Below are 21,643 nucleotides of genomic sequence, written 5' to 3'. Positions count from 1 at the left end.
AAGAACCAGGTGAGGTGGCTCATACCTGTAATCCTAGCACTCTGGGAAGACAAGGCAGGTGGATTACCTGAGGTCACAGGTTTGAGACCAGCCTGAGCAAGAGCAAGACCTGGTCTCAAAAAATAGGTAAGCCTTGTGGTGGGTGCCTGTAGTCCCAGCTACTCAGGAGGCTGAGGCAAGAGAATCACCTGAGCCCAAGAGTTTGAGGTTGCTGGGAACTGTGATGCCAAGGCACTCTATCGGGGGTGACAAAATAAGACTCTGTCTCAAAAAATGAAATAAAATAAAATAAAACTATACTATTCTTCTTCCTGCTTGAGTTCTAATAGGGAATAAAACTTAAAAATGAATTAATTGTCTTGATGTACATTGATACTGTCACACACAGAAATAAACAAACCCTACAGATGCTCAACAATATAAATTTTGAAAGAAACTGGGAGAGACATCTCAGGGGTAGGATGCTACGGCAAGGACATGTGAGCACGGATTATAAACTTCAAAGAGCTAACACGCAAAAAAAAAAAAAAAAAACTGATCCTTTAAAACTCAGTTGTAGAAATAAACTTCAGCAGCAAGTACTTTTTATTAAAAAAAAATCCAGGCGTGGTGGCTTACTCTTATAATCCTAGTACTCTGGGAGGCCGAGACAGGTGAACTGCTCACCTGAGCTCACAGGTTCCAGACCAGCCTGAGCAAGAGTGAGACCTCATCTCTAAAAATAGCCGGGCGCTGTGGTGGGCACAACCCTTGAGCCCAGCAGTTTGAGGTTGCTGTGAGCTATGATTCCATAGCACTCTACTGAGGGTGACAAAGTGAGACTCTGTCTCAAAAAAGAAAAAGAAAGTAGACATGTCTGGTCACCGCAGCTAGAAAAAGCTATAATGGTACGTATCACAAATGCAGCAGAACGTTGGTGTGAGATGGAGGCCCCTGCTGCGTGCCCAGTGATAAGGGGGCCAGCCCTGCTGCTAAGAAACAGGGAAATGAGGAGGAACAAAGTCGGAAGAAAGGAACAGAGCAAACAAGAAACTAAGGCTTCTCACAGCTCAAACACTGAGCCTCACCTAAAAACCTCAGCTGGCAAAAAAAAGGAACTGTTGTTTCACATGACGGCCCATAAATACACTGACAAGAAATTCAAATAGGTCATACAGGGTAGGTAATTTGTTAGTGCAGAGCCTCAGACACGTACGAACAGGAGGATTCAAAGTAGGGTGAACCTCGAGGACCATTTTTACAGCATAGATCTTGAGGCTGTCATGGTTTTTTTGGAGAAAGGGGGGAGCTAAAATAATCGAAATTTATTTTTCACCGTTCCAGAGGCTCTAAGCCTGAGATCAAGGAACCAACACTGGGGTTTCTCAGAGGCTTCTGTCCTTGGCTTGCAGGTGGCCAGCTTCTCACGTCCTCACCTGGCCTCTTCTCTGTGCAGGACAGGGACACTTGGCTTTTATACACATTTCCCACAACCTGAGGTCACTAGTACACCAATTCCTTGCTTAGAAAATGAATAATTAGGCAGTACCGTAGCTCAGTGGGTAGGGCGCTAGCCCCCACATACACTGAGGCTGGAGGGTTCAAACCTGGCCCGGGCCAGCTAAAACAACAATGACAACTGCAACAACAGCAACAAAGCTGGGAGTCATGGTGGGCACCTGTAGTCCCAGCTACTTCGGAGGCTGAGGCAAGAGAATCACTTAAGCACTAAGAGTTTGAGGTTGCTATGAGCTGTGATGCCACAGCACTCTACCCAGCATGACAGCTTCAAACTCTGTCTCAAAAAAAAAGATAGAAAATGAATAACTAAACAGAAAGTATTAAAAATCGACCGTGTCTTCTCAGTAGAAATTGTATTTCAGAGAAACCAATAGCGCCAGATGATGAGAGGAAGCTTGTCCTTTCAGAAGCATGATAAATAACAGAATTAGAAAAATCAGCCTGAAAACTCCTAATGAAATAATTAAGTCAGGCAAAGGTAATCAATGGATATTTAAAACCGTTAAAAATGAAAAGTTGACGGGGAACTGGATGCTTGTGTGATGACAAAATACCAGTTGAAAAGAAAATCTACCTTTAAAATAAAAAGATCAGACATCACAAAATTCTCACTTTTTTTGGTGTCTTGAATCCAGCAGGCTACTGGAACTTGCCTGCTCCTCTGACTCCGTCATTATTCCTCTGCCATACAGGGATCATTGGCTCTATCCACGGACTGCTTAGTACCACTTCTCTGGGCAAGCTCAGAAAGTGAACAATTGCAAAATACTCCACTACCCTGGCAACTTCTAGGCACAGGTTACCAGCACTAAACTTTTTCTGGAATTTATGATCTAAATTTCCAACAAGAAGTCCCAACGATACCTTGAAACTCACTCCCTATATCAACTAGTGATGGACCACACACAAGAATATCCAGAATCATCTTTAACTGTGCCCTCTTCTCCCCAGTCCCACGGTCTTACTGATCCAGAAGTTTGTTTTGTTTTTGTTTACCGAGATTCCACTCCTTGCAGATAAAGGCTAGATCAAGGTCAACTTGTTTCTCCCCCTGAAACTGTAGCAATGGCTTTAACTAGATGCCGGCTCAAGCCTTATCCTCTCAATGTTGTAGGCTGCTTCCCAGCAGAGGACTTTCCTAAGACATATGCTGGGAGACTTTACAGCCGCATAAACGCTGAAGGTAGATCAGGGGAGCTTTCAGACCATGGTGTTTGCTGTACCACACACATCTCTGCACCTTCACTCTTGCTTTCTTTGAGACTAGACTCCCAATAACATACTGCTATAGAAATACTTATGTTCTTCAAAGCCCAGTTCAAATGCTACTGTCTCTACGGAGGGAACATTCCCTGATTCTCACTAGAACTGATCAAGTCATGTTTTTGGTTACCACTATGTTCTAATTTTCCTTTATAGTTCTAAGTTGTAATTCAGTTCATTTTTAAAATTGCTACCTCCCCTATTATAGGGAAGCCTGGGCAGAAGATCACCAGTCATCTTTAAACCCAAGCACTTAACACAATAGCCTATTCCAATGCGGACAGGTTTTGATTGAACTTTTTTTTTTTAATGTTTCCTATTTCATAGAGTTTTAGAATCCTGCAATTTTAAAATATCACTTTCACACATTGTTCCAAAAATTGCTGAGGGACTGCTTTAAAGAGGTATCAAGAAAAACTTCAGTAAAATGCATTTTCAGTGAAATATAATGACTGTACTTCTAGATGTACACTAAAAGATGTATACCATTGTTGCATGCCTCTTTCAATTTCACGGCACACCTACAGCATACAAAGTCCAATGTAAATGTGATTATTTCCACTTGCATCTGAAAAACAGTTTGTTATTTCTCCATTGATGTCAATTACAGCGTGTAATTCATGCAGCCAGGGAATACAGAATAATCTTATTAAGAGATAATGGCTAAAGACCATAAGGTCTGTCCTTTTACACTGCACCTACAGAATTCTATAATTTTTATATTTATACAATCCAGTTCGAGGAATTATATAAGAAAAATAAAAGTGGCAGGCGCCACTCATAACAAAAGTTTCCCTCATTTGTGAAGTCAACAGTGAGTTCATATATTAATTCATGTATGATGTATGTAAAATCCAGTCATTTACGGCAATCTCAAATCATTATCAATGAAGAAAAGAATTTTTAAAATACATGATGTCGTTTAATGGATAGTATCTTGCAGGTACTATCCGCGATGGCAGTTTGGATGGAGCGTGAGCCTCTGAAGCTGTGAGTCTGTGTTTATAACGTGAAGACACCGAGAAACATCACTACATTCAAGACACTGTCCACATCACAACACACGCTTGAACGTTCACTGCTGCCCACTGAAATGTATACAGCACATTCTAGACTCAATTTTAAAATATATGTTTTAGTATAATTTTAAAATTATGGTCGTCTTAACTATGTTTACGCAAGATTATATATACTCACGCATCACACGACAACCACAAAAAGTCAAAAATTTTAAATCCAACATATTCCCCCCCCTCCCCGATGTATTTCATAACCTAAAGAAGGTAAAACCAAGCCATCAAATTTTATGGCAACTAATATTTTTGCAACAATTTAGTGCTTCGGTAAATTGGAGAGTGTGGCTTTAAATCAATTTCATTCCTGGATCAATTGGATGCCCCCCGCCCCCATCCCCGTACATTGGTAAATGTCAGAAAAGACAAAAATCTTGAACTCTGCTTTTTCCCTGGTGAAAAGAAAACCGAAACCAAAATAAAACAGAAATTTGGTTTTTTGTCGTATAAAAATCTATTAGTAGTACCAATAGGTAAAAATTCTAATGATTATTAAATTCACAGATAGCAAGAAACAATTTACTACAGTGAAGTCATTAATTTTCCTAAAAGATAAGAGGAGAAAAAGAGCATGAGGAATTACTCTTTTTTTCTAATTGTAACATTAATCCCCCACTTAGGAGACTGCCCCCAAACAGCCACCAGCTTTATGCTGGGTGGGAAACTTCTTGCAAGAAAATACAGATGTTCCTGCCATGATCAGGGATTTTCCTTATCATCTAAATGGACAGCCACGTGATCAAGTGTCCAAAAGCCCCCCCAGCTGGGAAACACACATTAACTTGCTGCTCCCTGGTCCTTGTGTCCTGGTTAGGGAATAAATCTCTTCCAGGGTAGGGAAAGTAAGTGTCCTCCTTCCTCTTTGCTCCTCCCCAAGGCAATCAGAATTCAATAAAAACAAATCACGAAGGCCTTGGGACAGAAGCTTATTTCTGGCATACTAAAGCTGTGACTCCAAGGTTTATCTACCAGAAACAGCTATTTAGCTGACAGTCACATTTCTTGGCAAGCCCACATCTCTAGGTGGCAGAAATCAGGACTGTTTCGTGAACATTCCAGAAGTAATAGACATTTCCATGTCAGCACAGCAAACCCAACCCCCATTTCCACTTTGCTTCAGTGCGAAAACTCCAAACGCCTCTTTAAAAATCATGAGGAATCATGCTGTACTTTCAGATACAAAACGCTCAATGCATATAAATTCCATTTTTACACACTCTATGAATCGGGTGGCTCCAAATATTCCCATGCGATGTTACGATGTTAACTTTACGACATCTCTCGACTCTGCAATTGTAATAAAAGGGAATTCAATTTTAGTTCAAAAGGGAATTCAAAATTAGTAATGATGTCTTGGGATGATCTTTTTTTTAATTATAGGAAGCTTGCTAAAACCATCAGTAATGACACTGTTGACTTAACACAGCAGACTCTTTCCTGTCTTTGGGGCCAGAGTTTATCTTTTGTGCCTCTCAATGGCTATACCAGAACCCGGCCTTGGAAGGAATGCTGAAGCTTGGTATTTATAGAAGAGGACAACTATAACATGGCCTGTAAATATGATTATTGTCAAGGTACCTTTCTGACCTTCAAATCATCCTGTAAAAAAGCACACAGGAATTGGGCAAGTGGGGGTGGGGAAAGGGAGGGGAGGGAAAAACTGACTTGTACACAAAGAAGCATCAGGTTCAATCACCAAATTGCAAATGAAGGCGGGGAGTTTGGTAGTTCTTGGCAGATTAAATCAATCACATGCCTACTATGACATAGTCTAAAAATAAGCAAGCTTGGGATTTTATTCCAAACACAGCACTCCCTTACCCCAAGTGCATGGCTCTTTTCAAGTATAATGAATTAACTAAAAAGCAGTGTTAGAAACTCATGGTAACCAATGTCCTATGTCATCATGCCGAATGTGGTAGGAGGGAGCTCCAGAACTTGTTTCTGTATTCTCTGTAATTTCTAAGCCGTCTCCAGCACATAATGGGTGAAAATACTGCTCCGTAGTGTTGAGAAAGTATTTACACAGATGTGCTGGGGAGTATCTTATTTTCCATTCTGATACTAAGTTTCTCCACATTCTGTTTTCCCCCATTTATTTTTTATTTGTATCTATTCATGGGTTACTAGTGCACTTCTGCCACAGTGATATACTACATTGTCCCTACATTCTTAATAACTATTAATGAGAAGTACAGAGAAGACAAAAAAAGGGGGGGGTGCATACCTATAAATCTGACCCTATTGAACTACAGCAAGACAAAGAGGAACCTCAAACCCCCATACAACTCGAGGTCCTTAGTGACAGGTTGTAGTCTACTAAACCACAGTCAAGTCTGCCACAAGAGACACTAGTTAAACTGAAACTCTAACCTTTCCCAAATTTATACACAAAATGGTCAAAATCCAGAGATTTTACATGCTAGGACATTTATCATAGTACCTTTTTGTTTCAAATTCCAAGAATATTTTATTTCTCAATGTCTATTATCATTTTCTTTGTCAACTAAGTTTAAGTGAACAAGAATAAGTAGCAAAAATTTAAAATAAATTATCCAAATAAAACAATAATGTTCAAATTAAAATCTCCTAACACATTCGACTAGTTTTTCTTTTCCTTGAAATGATAAAGTTATCATCTATAGTTCTCTCTTTTATCAATTTATTTATTTATTTACTTTTTCTCCTTTGAGAAAGGGTCTCACTGTTGCCCAGACTTCAGTATGCAATCACAACCCACTACGGCCTTGAACTCCTGGACTCAAGCCACCCTCCGGGCTCTGCCTCCCAAGTAGCCGGAGCTACAGGCATGGGCCATGACACCTAGCAAATTTAGTTTTTAATTTTTTGTAGAGTTGGAGTCTCACTATGTGTCCAAGGGCAGTCTCAAACTCCTAGCCTCAAGTGATCCTCCTGGCTCAGCCTCCCAAAGTGAGAATACAGGCATGAGCCACTGCACCACCCCAACCATTGCTCTTAAAACTCTTTCTGGCCTAAACACTGAACTGTCACTCTCTGCGTGTGATAATAATACCTTTTGCAGTCTTTATGATACATGCTCAAGAGCTTCCAGATCATGAAATCACATTTAAATCTGTGAGAAACTCAAAAATGCAGAATACGCCAAGGAAAAATTCCATGTTGGAACTTTCATATACAAGGACACATCTGAGGGTTACAATTAGTTTGCAAATAAGCTTCCTGTCTGTCACACATCAAAACCTGCAGGTTGGTATTTCGACAAAAGCAGAAGCATAACATTTTCATTTTAATTCATCACCTCCAATTAGGCAACATCTTGTTAACAGCCTTCATATCGGACAAGAGAAATAATCCCAGCAGCGTGGCTCTGCACCAACCATGGACATAAAGGGATGCAGCCTAAAAAAGGTGGTCAAATCTCATATGGAGTTGCAGGTCTGAAAACCTTTAAAAGGGCACAGATTACTCTGATGCCATCAAATCTGGTTTTTGTTTTTTGTTGAGACAAAGTCTCACTTTGTTGTCCTGGGTAGAGCTCCATGGCATCACAGCTCACAGCAACCTCAAACTCTTGGGCTCAAGTGATCCTCTTGCCTCAGCCTCCCAAGTTGCTGAGACTACAGGTAGTTTTTCTATTTTCAGTAGCAACTGGTTCTTACTCTTGCTCAGACTGGTCTGGAACTCCTGAGCTCAAGCAATCTGTCCACCTCAGCTTCTCCAAGTGCTGGAATTACCGGCATTAGCCACCATACCTGGCCCATCAAATGCCTGGAGCAGACCAAGGAATCCAAGGCACAGAGAAGGATCAGCAAAACGCAGCCTCATCCAGCCTCCTTGTTTGACCCATTTCCCAGTTGTTCCTAATCCTATTAAACAGTGCAGAATGCCACGAAAAAAATTGGATACAGAATTTTAAAGCTAGAAGAAATAAGCCAGAGAACAATCAACTTAACCTCTTGCTGTATGAGTCAAGAAACAGGGATCCAGAGAAGTTATGACATATACTCAGTGGAGATTAGGGTGACCCACCAGGCTGGGCATGGTGGCTCACGCCTGTAATCTCAGCACTTTGGGAGGCTGAGGAGGGAGGATCACTTGAGGGCAGGAGTCTCAAACCCACCTAGGCAACACTGCAAAACCCCATCTCTGCAAAAACTTAAAAATTAGCCAGGCGCAGTGTTGTGCACCTGTCTTCCTGGCTATTCAAGAAGCTGAGGCAAGAGGATTGCTTGAGCCCAGGACTTAAGCACTACAGTGAGCTATGATCATGCCTCTGTTTTCTGGCCTGTCTCTCTCTCTCTCTCTCTCTCTCTCTTTAAAGACAGAGCCTCAAGTTGTCACCCTGGGTAGAGTGCCGTAGCATCACAGCTCACAGCAACCTCCAACTCCTGGGCTCAAGAGAGTCTCCTGTGCCCGCCACAACACCCGGCTATATTTTGGTTGTAGCCGTCGTTGTTTTGGCATGTCCGGGCTGGATACAAACCAGCCACCTTAGGTGTAAGTGGCTGGCGCCTTAGCCACTTGAGCCACAGGTGCCGAGCCCTGTCTCTCTTTTTGTTTTTCTTTCTTTCAAAATGACCAACAAGTTCCCTACCCACTTCAATGCCCAATTTCTACAGAAACAAGAAACAAGATTTCTAACCTCTCAGTCTTGATCTAACCAGGAGGGCAGTGACAGTTAATTTCCCACAGCTAGCCATTCCTACACAACAATCCTCTCCCCTGGGAAACTATCTCCTGGATTCCAGACAACGATATAATCTTCAATCACAAATTGGGTTTCTATTAGAGGAGTTTAGTTCACTGATAAGCAGTTTCAGATTACAAGGATCTCTTTCCAGGGGTCACTAGGAGTATCTTCTTCATCCCCTAAAACATGCAGAGGAGTGAGGAGGAGACCGAGGAGGCGGCAATTTCTTTTTCTTTTTTTTTTTTTTCAAGTTTCAAAAAACGTTATCTCCTCTTGGATTCTGGAGAACAGAGCCAAAGAGAAAGTGGCAGTCACAACAGATCCCATTTTCTTCCTTACATTGGGCTTCATAAAAATCCGCACGGCCACACGATCTTCCCAGAGCCACCAACATTCCCCTGCCAGTAAATGACAGGAACGGAGAAAACGGGCCCGTGTTTCTGACCTACGAACCTTCAACGCAGAAAGATGAGTGTAGGAGAAACAAGACTGAACCACGTCCCAGGTCAGGCAGAATTCTGAAGAGCCCAGCTCCTTCTCTTACACGACAATAAACACGGGCAGCGTCTGACTAACGCTACCTGACTCGGAAATACAAATTTAAATCCGACACAGCTTAAAAACATTTTAGAAAGCGTTACAGACTTTCTTAACTTTGAAGCCAAGAATGATCCATCCGCCTTCCACCTTCTTCCAAGTCTATGTACGCCTGTCTAAAAACCAAACTTAGAAGAAACCATAGCATTCTGCAACAAGAACTCTTTGCACAATACCAAGAGAACAAGGGGGCAGATGTTAGGGGAAGAGAAAGAAAAAGAAAAAGAAATATTTCCAGAAGCTGCCCAACTCCAGAGCACCCATGGCCTTACACATTAGCTAAATGTGCATCGTGTATCTTTTCGATGTATCTGCCTAAATATATTTCAACTGAGCTTAAAAAGGAATGTGTGTCTGAGGCAGGAGGATCTCACGAGGTCAGGAATCCGAGACCAGCTGGAACAAGATCAAAATCCCGACTCTACCAATAAAGAGAAAAATTAGCCAGGTGTTGTAGCAGGCATCTGTAGTCCCAGCTACTCGGGAAGCTGAGGCAGGAGGATGGCTTGAGCCCAGGAGCTTGAAGCTACAGTGAGCTATGACTACACCACTGCACTCCAGCCTGGGCAACAGAGCAAGACTCTGTTTCAAAAGGAGGAGGAGGAAAATAAAGGAATATGTGTACATCAGAAATTACTCAGATTTAAAAATTAAGGTACTTGGCATTACCCAGAACAAAGTGTGCCACTCTAAAATATCAGCACTCTCTCCTCCCCCGATTGAAACTTCCACGGACTAGGCAAGTTAGCAGAATTGGGTAATTTCTGTGAACGCCCCTGATTTCCCTTCAGCTTTAGTCTCTTCAAGTGAACCATCTGCACAGGCAATGCTTCTGAAAGTGTAGAAAGAGTTTATTTTCACTTACCATAATCTCGTCCTACCTATGACCTCTCACGCAATAATGACTCTTCCGAAGAATTACATCCCCTCGGGGGAAACATTTCGCGTGAAGAAATTAGACACAAACTTCTCAAGAATGACGTCCCTCTCTCTCCAACCCCATCAGCGGAAAGGGTGCGTTCTCAGAAGAGATGTTAATATGCAAGGGAACTAGTTTTGTCCTCCATTTACGACTGAGGATTGTAACTCTGAAAAACGCGTTTGAAAATTGTTGAGTAATTCCTGCTGACACCTTGGTGAGTGAGGTTGGTGAGGACCAACCCCCGAACCCTTCGCAATCGAACGTGGAAATGCTGAAGTAGGGGCTGTAATAAGATGCTCCAACAGAAATTAAAGCGGAAAGGAGGAGCACCCAGACGTGCAAACTCACCACGTCCTATCACAACTTGACACTCAACAACTGGGTTTACTGTTAGGAGAGTTACTTACACGCTCCTAAGTTTCACCTGCTGGTCAGTAAGACAGGATTGGCAACATTACGTATTTTCCAGAGATGATCCAATCAGAGGTAACGGGGCCCAAGCCAAGCACAGCATAGTGCCTGGGACTACCAATTACTGAAAGCAACTTGGCTATCATTACATGAAAATCACAAAACCTCAAAAACAGATAAGGCTGAGAGATGGGATGGATGGAAACCATTTCTACTACCAAATTGTGAAAAGCCTTGACTGGAACGAATTTCTCCAAAGGCAACCCGGCCCACAGTGGCACCAAGAATACATCCAACTGGAAACCAAGGCTGCCCAGCGTCAGAGCAGCTTGGAGGGCACACACCAGGCCCTCCAGGGCCTAAGCAATCTATAGACATTCTTCTCATTAACAATAGCACGGGCAGGGATGAGGTCTGACCTCACGACTCAAAAAATAGATAGGTTTATAAAGCTAAATTAACCAAAAGTGGAAATAGAAACCAGCTTTAAAAAGATGAAATGAGACCAAAATATTCTGAAGTGGAAACAGGCTATGGGAACTTTTGTACAACGTAGGGAATACAGGGTACATTTCCTGGTCCCGGCCCCTAAGTCAAGAAAAACAGGTGTAACAGACTCATTTCCCTCTTCAGTACATGCCAGTCTGAAGGTGCTCCGTAAGGATTCTGGTTTTATTTGGGATTTATTCTCCTGGAGTGGCTCGTGAACTCTAAAAATATCACATCCAGGCTCAAATAAAAATTGTTCTCAATAGCACTTTAAGATTTTACAGCTTGGAACACAAATTATAATATTTAAAGCATGTGAAGGCACATTATATTCCTAAATGTGGTACCGAAATGGATGAGACGAAGTTATCAGCAACTCCGATGAGGCGAGATGGCACCTGAAGTCAGCCTCCTGCAGAAATGATGGTAACTATCACTGACTCGAAGCCCAAGAACGCACCACACTCAGATTAAGATCTTTTAACGTGCCAAAGAGAAGGGTAAAATTTATAGTTCTAGAGACCTCTCACAGGAAACAAGGATACTGCCATAGGATGGTCTAAGATCCAAGTCTCAGCTGGACGTCCCTTGAAGCTAATGCCACAGAAAATTAAACCCAGCTATAGGTCTGCTCCAGAGGAAGCGTGGTTTTAAAGCAGTGTCTCAGCGCATCCTCGGAGGTCTGAGGTGGTTACCATCACGTTGGCAGTATGCCTGGCTCAAAAGTAACCAAAAGACAGTCAAGTCTACTTGGTCAACTGGTCAAGTCTACCAGTTTACCTCCTTTCAAATCAAAGCGTATGTTCAAACACACCAATATGACGACTGGCCACACACATTAGAAGGAATAAATGAGGAGAAGTAAAAACCAAGAGGAAAAAAGGGTTTGGAAAGGGATTTTGGAGCAAAGAGACAGGCAAATGTAGACCACCCTGCTGTAATAAACAAGCAAGAAGCTATTTTAGAGTAGCCTGGAGCAACAATCCAACGTGAATTGCTAGGACATTGTCTGCAAATCAACTGCAAACTTTTTTCTTTTTCTGGCAAACATTTTCTTGTTTGCAATGAAACAGAAAGTAGGTATTTCTTAATTACATCTCTGTTATCTATCTTTTCCTGTTATTAAAAGTGTGAGATTTGGCTCAGCACCTGTGGCTCAAGCGGCTACAGTGCCAGCTACATACACCTAAGGTGGCGGGTTCAAATCCCCAGCCTGGGCCCGCCAAACAACAATGATGGCTGCAACCAAAAAATAGCCAGGCATTGTGGCGGGCGCCTGTGGTCCCAGCTACTTGGGAGGCAGAGGCAGGAGACTCACTTGAGCTCAGGAGTTAGAGGTTGCTATGAGCTGTGATGCCACAGCACTCTACCCAGGGTGACAGCTTGAGGCTCTATCTCAAAAAAAAAATTAAAAAATTTTTAAAAAGTGTGAGATTTTTCCAAGTTTAGAAAGAAACTTAGAAGTCCTTAGAAGAATTTATTAAGGATCTTAACCTGAATGCAGATAGATGCTCTGGAGACGCCATGCCTCTGAATTAAAGTTCGTGACTTGATACGTGATACTGGGAATTGGCCGTCTTAACCCCCAAAGTTCAAAATGCGCTTTGAAATAAGGATGGGGAGTAGTAGGGATTCACAAAGAAGTGGTATCCAGAAACGTTGTTCTATCATAGCTTCTGTCTAAAACGTGTATTTCCAGTTCTAGTTTTAAAGCAACAGGAAACAACCACTGTTTCATGGAATTGTTGTAAGACTTTTAAAAAACATTCACAATTTAAAGTGATTTTTATTTGAAAAGATAAATTTGTGCAATCTACATATGAAGAGAAGTGAAATGTCACAAAATCAAATATAGCAAATATTCCAGACTATTCTGCCATAGAATAGCCTATTTCTTGTGACGCTGCAGTTCAGTGGAAAAAATTTAAAAAGCAAAAAGAGGGCAGAGCAGTGGCTCACACCTGCAATCCTAGCACTCTGGGAGGATTGCTTGAGCTCAGAAGTTCAAGATCAGCCTGAGCAAAAGTGAGAGCCCATCTCTACTGAAAATAGAAAAACGTGCCAGCGTGGTAGCGCAGGCCTGTAGTCCCAGTTACTCAGGAGTCTGAGACAGGAGGATCACGTGAGCCCAAAAGTTTGAGGTTGCTGTGAGCTACAATGAGGCCATAGCACTCTACCCAGGATGACAGAGTTAAACTCTGTCTCAGAAGAAAAAAAAAAAAAGAAAGAAGGAAAGAAAGAGAAAGAAAAGAAAAAATAGAATAAAAAGTAGCTATCTCAAAATAATCATGACACAGTTACGCACCACATGATATTTCAGTTAGTTAACAAACTACATTTCTGACAAGGCCCATTCAGACTATATGACTTGGTTTGTTCTGTACCTTTTCTACGTTCAGATACGCAGAAACTTATCCTTGGGGCTCAGCTGCCCATACTAATCAGCACAGGGGCAGGCTGCACAGGTCTGGAGCCCGGGAGCAGCAGCCCCTACCACAGAGGCGGCCAGACCATCTAGGTCTGTACAAGTACAGTCTATGATGCTGACAGGATCAGGAAACTGCCAAAGGGCACATTTCTTAAAACACATCCCCATCATTCTGGGACGTGTCACTGTACTCCTGTCTCCACTATTAAAGAGGCAAGAACACTTTGCTTTTCCAGCTCGACCAAAGGTTCTTCAAAAAAATAAAAAGGCTTTGTAACCCAATCAACAGAGACACTTTAAAGCAGTGCAAAGCACAAGTTTCCCAGATCTGTTGGCACATACCTGCTTCATCTCTTGAAAGTCTACAAGTAATTCTTTTTTTTTGAGAGAGAGAGTCTCGGTTTGGTACCCTCGGCAGAGTGCCACCGTGGCGTTACAGCTCACAGCAACCTCAAACTCTTGGGCTCAAGCAATTCTCTCGCCCCAGCCTGCTGAGTAGCTGGGACTACAGGCGCCCACCCCAACGCCCGGTTACTTTTAGAGATGGGGTCTCCCTCTTGCGCAGGTTGGTCTCAAACTCCTGAGCTCAGGCAATCTACCTGTTTCAGCCTCCCAGCATCCACAAGTAATTCTAATGCACACTCAGACAGAACCACCAAGCTATATAATAAGATAGTTAAGTTCTAGAACTCAGGAAAAAGGCCAGCTGCTTATTTTTCTTCATCTTCCCACCCACCCCGCCCCACCTCCATACCCTGTCTAAGCTGTCTCTTCCTCTTTGTACAACATAAGGCCTTGACTTTATTATTCATGAATTGACATGAAACAATTACCAATGGGCCTGTAAAATGTTTATCTCCTTGATCAAGTAAGTCTACTTGAGGAACCTAGATGAAGGAACTAATCACAGATGTCAACAGGAATTGATACATAAGGATATTCTCTGAAGGGCACTTCTAAAGGTTACTTGGAAGAGCAAACAACATTGGCAAAACCATAAATGTCAAACGGCAGAAAAGCCACCAAATAAAGTTAATAAGCACCAACTATAGAAAAGATCAGGACGTACCAGGACATCATGCAAGCTATCGATATTTACAAGACGTAGGAAAGTTCTCTCGATACAACAGAAATCGGGGAAAATTACAGGAAATCAAACTGTATTTGTTGGCTGATTTCTGTCACTGGAAATAAGATCAGCTAACATCTGTGTAGAGATAACGCTTCACAGAAGTCCTCAAGTTAACACACGAAAATGCCGATATTATTCATCTTCAAGACTTCAAATTACAGTCGTCCTTAGCCTCCATGGGGGATGGGTTTCAGGAAACCCTGTGGTTACCAAAATCCCCTGATGCTCATCCTTTATATAAAACAGTGCAGCATTTAACTCAACCTGTGCACTCTCTCTCCAATAGTTTAAATGATCTCTAGATTTCCTATAGTACCTAATGCAATGTAAATTCTATATAAATAGTTGCCATTGAGGAGTAACGACAAGACCAAAAAGTCTGTCTATACTCACCACAGACACAAGAATCCTTGATATATATTATTTTTTCTATTCATAGTAGGTTGAATCCAAGAGGCTGAACCCACAGACTATACTTACCTGCTTCTACATCTCCTTCACCACCATACAAATAAAAAACAAAGAGTAATACTGTCAGGAAAAAAAAAATTGTTTTGAGGACCTTAAAATGTACCACCAAAAAAAATTAATAAAAATGATTTTCCAAACTGAGAAGAAAGATCTCCCACTTTTAATAGAAAGAAAGGAGACGTAACAAAGACATAATTAAGACGGCATCTCTTCCAAGGCGTTGCATATACCAGGGGTATTGGAAAGACGCAAAACATGCCAAGCAACGAAATCAAGCAGAAATAAAAGACCCGGGGGGTGGGAAGTATTCCAAGGTCTCTCTCTAGGTTTAGAAAAGTAAAGAAAAAAAAAAAGCTAATGATGCCAGTGCAATATGTTCCCTTTATCATTTTCTTCTTCTTTCTCATTCAAAGAAATTCTGACCTGATTAGGGAAAGGGGAAGAAAGTGATAACAGGATCAGCTAAGAATTTCTTGTCAAGACATAGTTTATTTGGTAATCTACCTATGCTAATTTTCCGAGGTTGCTCCAGGGGAGTGGAAGAGAACTTAGAAAGACAACCTCTCTCGGTATGTAGGGGGAAGGAGCAACAGCTTCTAACACAGTGACAAGAAGCATAGGGCAGCCTTTATCCTTGCCCTATCGTGGTTCTGCTAAGTGCCTCATCACGTCTTTTTTGATGGGATGAACAGAGTGCTCTCCACGGGCTAGCCGGTCTCTAGTCACAGCAACCCTGACTTAATACGGATGACCGAAGAGGTGACAAAATGATCCAAGCACTTGAGCTAACTGAAATACTCTTTCCCAAGAGGAAATAGAAACCACACGTTAAACTGTAAATGAACACACGGCTAGATAACTTTTCCATGCAAGTGTGAACAAAATGTCCTCAAAATCGGGTAGTCGGCCACAAAATGCTCGACACATGAATAGGTAAATATTGAAAAGAACTTTCAGGAAAGCTGAGACTCCTTTTCCTCTCTATGTCCTACCTCCAAAAAAATTTTTTATGAGACGGAGTCTCACTTTGTCCCCCCCCCAGTAGAGTGCCATGGCATCATAGCTCACAGGAACCACAAACTCACTGCCACCTGACCCAGCCAAAAGTAGGAAAAATTTTAAGAGTCCATACAAGCCTCTCCAAGCTCTAAAAACTATCTGCAGCTGGGCACAGTGGTTCACACCTATAATCTTAGCACTCTGGGAGGCTGAGGCATGTGGATTGCCTAAGCTCAGGCGTTCGAGAACAGCCTGAGCAAGAGCAAGACCCCATCTCTAAAAATAGTTGTGCATTATGGCAGGCACCTATAGTCCCAGCTACTCAGGAGGCCAAGACAAGAGGATCACTTGAGGCCAGGAGTCTGAGGTTGCTGGCTAGGAATCTGAGGTTGCTGTGAGCTATGATGCCATGGCACCCTACCCAGGGTGACAAAGCAAGACTATCTCAAAAAAACCTGTAAAGTTTACAGGGCAATGTAGGCAATGAATGCAATAAGATACTGCCACTATCCTAACTAGAAAGTCTTCACCCCTCTTCTGTGGTTCAAAGCCACCAAGAGAGTGCAACACAGCAGTGTTCTAACATGTCAGAATAGAACCCTCCTGCTCAGACGTAAGAGATTTTAATTGATTGGTAATGTTATACTAAAACTACTTGTTTTGCTTATTTAACCTGAAACAATATAAGCCAATTAGACTGTGCAAGTAAGTTATTTAAAAATGTCAATTTATTTTAACCATTAGAGATCAATGAATCATGAAACTGAATGCTTACCGACCTATTTCCACAATTTTATATGGAAAACCTAAACCACAATACACTAATAAGAATTTATAACATTTTGAAGTTGCCCAGCATAGGTAAGCTCTCAAGGATTCAACAGAAATAAATAAACTTAATGTTTTGCATCTGATCAGCAAGCAAGCCTTCCTCTTTTCTGAATACTGAAAAGATGAAAAGTCTTTTTATAACTAAAAATAAGATGCCCATTAACCAGATAGGGACTCTCAGAATACAAACAGCGTAAGATTTAAACAAGATTAATAAATTAGTATTTGAAAAGGAAAGCCAAATAAAATTGAAAAGATGACTTCATTACCCATTGCCACTTACATATGTGTGCTGTACGTGAATATGATTTCATCTAGAGACATATTCGGGGTGACCATAAAGTCTGTGTATGATTTAAATAGCCAACTATTTGGGCAGCACCTGTGGCTGAGTGGGTAAGGCGCTGGCCCGATATACCGAGGGTGGCAGGTTCAGACCCGGCCCCAGCCAAGCTGCAACAAAAAAATAGCCGGGCACTGTGGCAGGTGCAGGTAGGCCCACCTACTTGGGAGGCTGAGGCAAGAGAATCTCCTAAGCTCAGGAGCTGGAGGTTGCTGTGAGCTGTGTGACCCCACGGCACTCTACCAAGGGCCATAAAGTTACTCTGTCTCTACAAATAAATAAATAAATAGCCAACTATTTAAAAAAAAAAAAAAATGCACACGAACTTTATGGACACCCTGATCCAGACCTTTCAGGACTAAGTGTAAGCATTTGGTTATATTAAATAATACTCCACAGAGGAATAATAAAAAAAAAAAATGTGTTGAATATGTTTATACCTTTTAAGACAAATAATATCATATTCATGCATATCTCACGGCACAGAGATTTATAATATGAAGAAAGGGAAAAAGTATAAATGCCCAACAATAACAAGATAGATAAATTAGAGTATATCCCAAAATGGAATGCTTTGCATTTGAATCAAAAGTATTTTTCTAATACAATTCACACCAAGGGAAATCTCTGTAAGAAAAATGCAGAAACAATTAGTATGCAAATAACGCACATGGTTCCAAGTGGCGCACAGGAGTGTGTGCATAGATACTAACATTTTAATACTTGTCACTGCTGGGTTTTGGAGTTCTGGGTAATTTTATTTTGTTGTATTCTACTAGTTTCCCAAATTTTCTAAATAGATACATATTATTTAAAGCAAAGGTGGATATGGTTAACTGGCAGTGAGCATCTCAGCTCTCCTCCAGCGGGCCTTCCTATGCTGCGGAGTCTGGCCCACTAAGGCTCAGTTTCCCAGACCCTTCCACAGACAAGAATCTGAATGTAAGTTACTTTCCACATTCAGATCCAACAGCAGGAGATTTTATTTTATTTATTTATTTATTTTTAAAGAAGTTTTTGGCCGGGACTGGATTTGAACCTGCCACCTCTGGCATATGTGGCCAGTGCCCTACTCCTTTGAGCCACAAGCGCCGCCCTATTTATTTATTTTGAGACAGAGTCTCAAGCTGTCTGTCCCCCTGGGTAGAGTGCTGTGGCATCACAGCTCATAGCAACCTCCAACTCCTGGGCTCAAGCGAGTCCCCTGCCTCCAACCTCCCAATTAGCTGGGACCACAGGCGCCCACCACAACGCCTGGCTTTTTGGTTGCAACAATCGTCGTTGTTTGGCGGCCTGGGCTGGATTTGAACCCACCACCTTAGGTGTATGTGGCCGGCGCCTTAGCCACTTGAGCCACAGGCGCCGAGCCCCAACAGCAAAAGATTTTAAAGGTGGCTGAGAAACAGGGACTTTTGCTGGGCTTCTGTTACTGGCAGCATTACAAGTGATGAGAGGTGAGGCGAGGACGCCTGGAGACAGGTGCTAGGATCTCGTGGGCAGGGTCCAGGTCCCTGGGCTGCCATTCCCACTTCCTGACCTTGGTAGAAGGCACAGTTCCCTGGGCAGGCCAGAAGTGTATTACCACCTAGTTTTCATGATTTTGTGAGAAGCAAATTCTAAGTGTTAATTCCTTTTGTGTTTAAGATATCTCTTCCATTTAAAAACAGGCTGGGAGGGCTGCGATGGGAAAGACTCACACTCAAAGATGAGCAATTTAAGAAAACAACCCTGATTGCCTTAATGACTTCTGACCTGGTATCCTTCAACTAGTTGAAAATCTAGCTGAAATAGCTTTTTTTAAACTGTCAACCTGTTTATACATTCTAAATAGAATATCCATGTAAATGAAATTAAGTCTGCTCTGAACAACAATTAAATATCCAGAGTCCTATTTGCACACTAGATTCTGCCTATGGTAGTCCACTGGGTGACAACAGCCTCAGATATTTCAAGCTAGTCTTACTGAGAAAAAACTCCAACATGGTGCCTCATCAAAACTGTCACAGCCAAATATTTTAGGAGAGCAAGCCTCACAGGTAAAGATGTAGAAACTAAACATACTCTATTTTTTCCTAGTACCTTCTTCTAAGTTTAAACTTATCTATTCCAGGGGTTAGGCCTGGCTCATACCTATAATCCCACCACTCTGGAAGGCCTAAGCAGGAAGATCCCTAGAACTCATGAGTTTGAGACAAGCCTGAGCAAGAGTGAGATCCTGTCTCTTTAAAAAAAAAAAAAAAGAAAGAAAAACTAGCTGGGTGTTTTGGCAGGTGCCTGTGGTCCCAGCTACTCAGGAGACTAAGGCTGAAGGATTGCTTGAGCCTAGGAGTTTGAAGTTGTTGTGGGTTAGGCTAACACTACCACACTCTACCCAGGGCAATAAAGAGAGATCCTATTTAAAACAAACAAACAAACAAACACACACAAATATAAGCAAACAAAAAACCAAAACAAACAAAAAAATCTTATGTATTCCATGGTTCTTTTTTTTTTACTTGAACTAGTACAAAGAGTTTTGTTGAAATACAAAACAAAGTTAAAAGAAAAATTTGAAACCAGTATTTCTAGACAGATGCAAAGAAATCCATCAAATATCAAGCTACATCCATTTTAGTGTTATGTGATGAGTACTACGTCCCTGTCTCTCAATGCTAACTGTGCTGAATTACTGGCTGCATTGGAAAACGTCTATTAATTGATTCAATAGATATTACTGACCATCTAGCTATTCTACATTCAGCAGTGAAGATGACAGCTTATAGCTCAATGAGGAACGGGTTAACGATATGAATAAACAGGGCAGTCAGGGTTCTGGAGAAACATATGACAAAGCGCATTAACAAATACATTTTTTTTAAAATAGACTACATAGACTAAAATAAAATTTACTTATTTAGCTAAATAAATTAAGGCAAGGAGTAAAATAAATTAGGCCAAGGAATAAAATATTATTAAGATCAGACAGCACTCTTCAATTTTTGTAGAGAGACTTACAGGGCATAAACTTATCAATTGGGTAGTCAGAATAAATTATCGTGACGTCCACTTTCACCCTTAAAAGTCGATAATGCTATAATCGTGAGCCAGTGTTCGGATCTGCTTATACACGCGTAAAATGTCCCTGCGTGGACACACAAAAAAACAAGAAGAGGGCTGCCCATAAAGAGAAGTAAGGAGACAAAGGAGGAAACGGACTTTACACAGCAAGCCTTTCGTGTTGAAAGTTTCCATTTTTAATTATATGAATATACAGTAGAGCTTCCACAGTGGACCAGCTCCCTGCACTGAGCCACGTCCTCGAGTGGCCCTGATTTTCATAGGCTGGACGTGCATCACCTGTGCATATCGGTACAGTAGCCCTAGCTGCTTACACTGACCACCTCCCCATGGTGACCAGTTTGCCACAGTCCACTTGGTGGTCAACTTACAGAGGTTCTACCACGTCCCCTACTCAAAAAATGAAAACAGTAATAAATGCATGCCACGCGTGGCACTGGATTTTGTCAGCAAATCCGAGTGTGATGTGAAAGAGGAGGTTATCTGCGTTGAGGTGTGCAAGTCAGTAATACAGACACGGAAGGCCACTGTGAAGACGCCCCAGAAGCAAATGAATGGTCCACCTAGTGACACTGGTCATCGATACCAACAAGACAGGTGTGCAATGGATCACAGCAAACAGGGAGAGGTGGTTACCTTCCTGTCGCAGCTCTTAGGGCTCCCGGCAGTGTTCGGCTTGAGGAAGCCAGCTGTCGTGGACCAGCGCGTGGGGTTTTTCCTTGAAGGCTCCTCAGAGGAGAAGTTGTTATCACTGACAGAAGTTGAGAGGCCAATTAAAGCTGGGTCGCTGCTTCGCCGGACATGCAGAGGCATATCTGAAAATATAACAAAGCACTGCTTAAAAATAAGATACTAGTGGCCGGGCGTGGTGGCTCACACCTGTAGTCCTACCACCCTCGGAGGCCAAGGCAGGTGAGCAACACCGAGACTCTGTCTCTACTAAAAATAGAAAAATTAGCTGGCTGTGTGAGCGGGCACCTGTGGTCCCAGCCATTCAGGAGGCTGAGGCAAGAGAATCACTAGAGCCCAAGAAACTGAGGTTGCTGCGAGCTATGATGACACTGAGGCACTCAGAGTGACAGACAGAGACTCTTACCTCAGAAAAAATAAATAAAAACAAAATAAAAATAAGATACTAGTATCTGAAACAATATGTTAGGATAATGTTGTAAAATCCCTAAGATTAAAGAATAGAATAACACTTTCTAAAAAGAGACAGTGGGTAAGCTAAGTAGAAACCCCATTAGTTCCTTTAAAATGCTTTCTGCTGGCTCAGCGCCTGTGGCTTAAGTGGCTAAGGTGCCAGCCACATACACCTAAGGTGGCAGGTTCGAATACAGCCCGGGTCGCCAAACAACAATGGTGGCTGCAACCAAAAAATAGCCGGGCGTTGTGGCGGGCGCCTGTGGTCCCAGCTACTTGGAAGGCTGAGGCAGGAGACTCGCTTGAGCCCAG

The 21,643-nt window shown here is 42.1% G+C and overlaps 1 protein-coding gene across 11 annotated transcripts in view; it reads right to left on the bottom strand.

Moving 5' to 3' along the window:
- The window catches only part of PARD3 (par-3 family cell polarity regulator), a 592,542-nt gene that overhangs the window by 376,318 nt on the left and 194,581 nt on the right, over nucleotides 1-21,643 (bottom strand). For all 11 annotated transcript variants that reach the window (XM_023511361.1, XM_023511364.1, XM_023511363.1 and 8 more), the window contains exon 3: nucleotides 20,825-21,003. In XM_023511361.1, the coding sequence (XP_023367129.1) occupies nucleotides 20,825-21,001 (177 nt within the window). In that variant the 5' untranslated portion in view covers nucleotides 21,002-21,003. The remainder of the gene's footprint in view (nucleotides 1-20,824; nucleotides 21,004-21,643) is intronic.

Source organism: Otolemur garnettii, unplaced genomic scaffold (genome assembly GCF_000181295.1).
Source record: "Otolemur garnettii isolate 467f Iridium unplaced genomic scaffold, OtoGar3 scaffold00019, whole genome shotgun sequence".
Taxonomy (NCBI): domain Eukaryota; kingdom Metazoa; phylum Chordata; class Mammalia; order Primates; family Galagidae; genus Otolemur; species Otolemur garnettii.
Note: the sequence above shows the minus strand (reverse complement) of the source record. Positions and strands in the feature narration are given on the sequence as shown.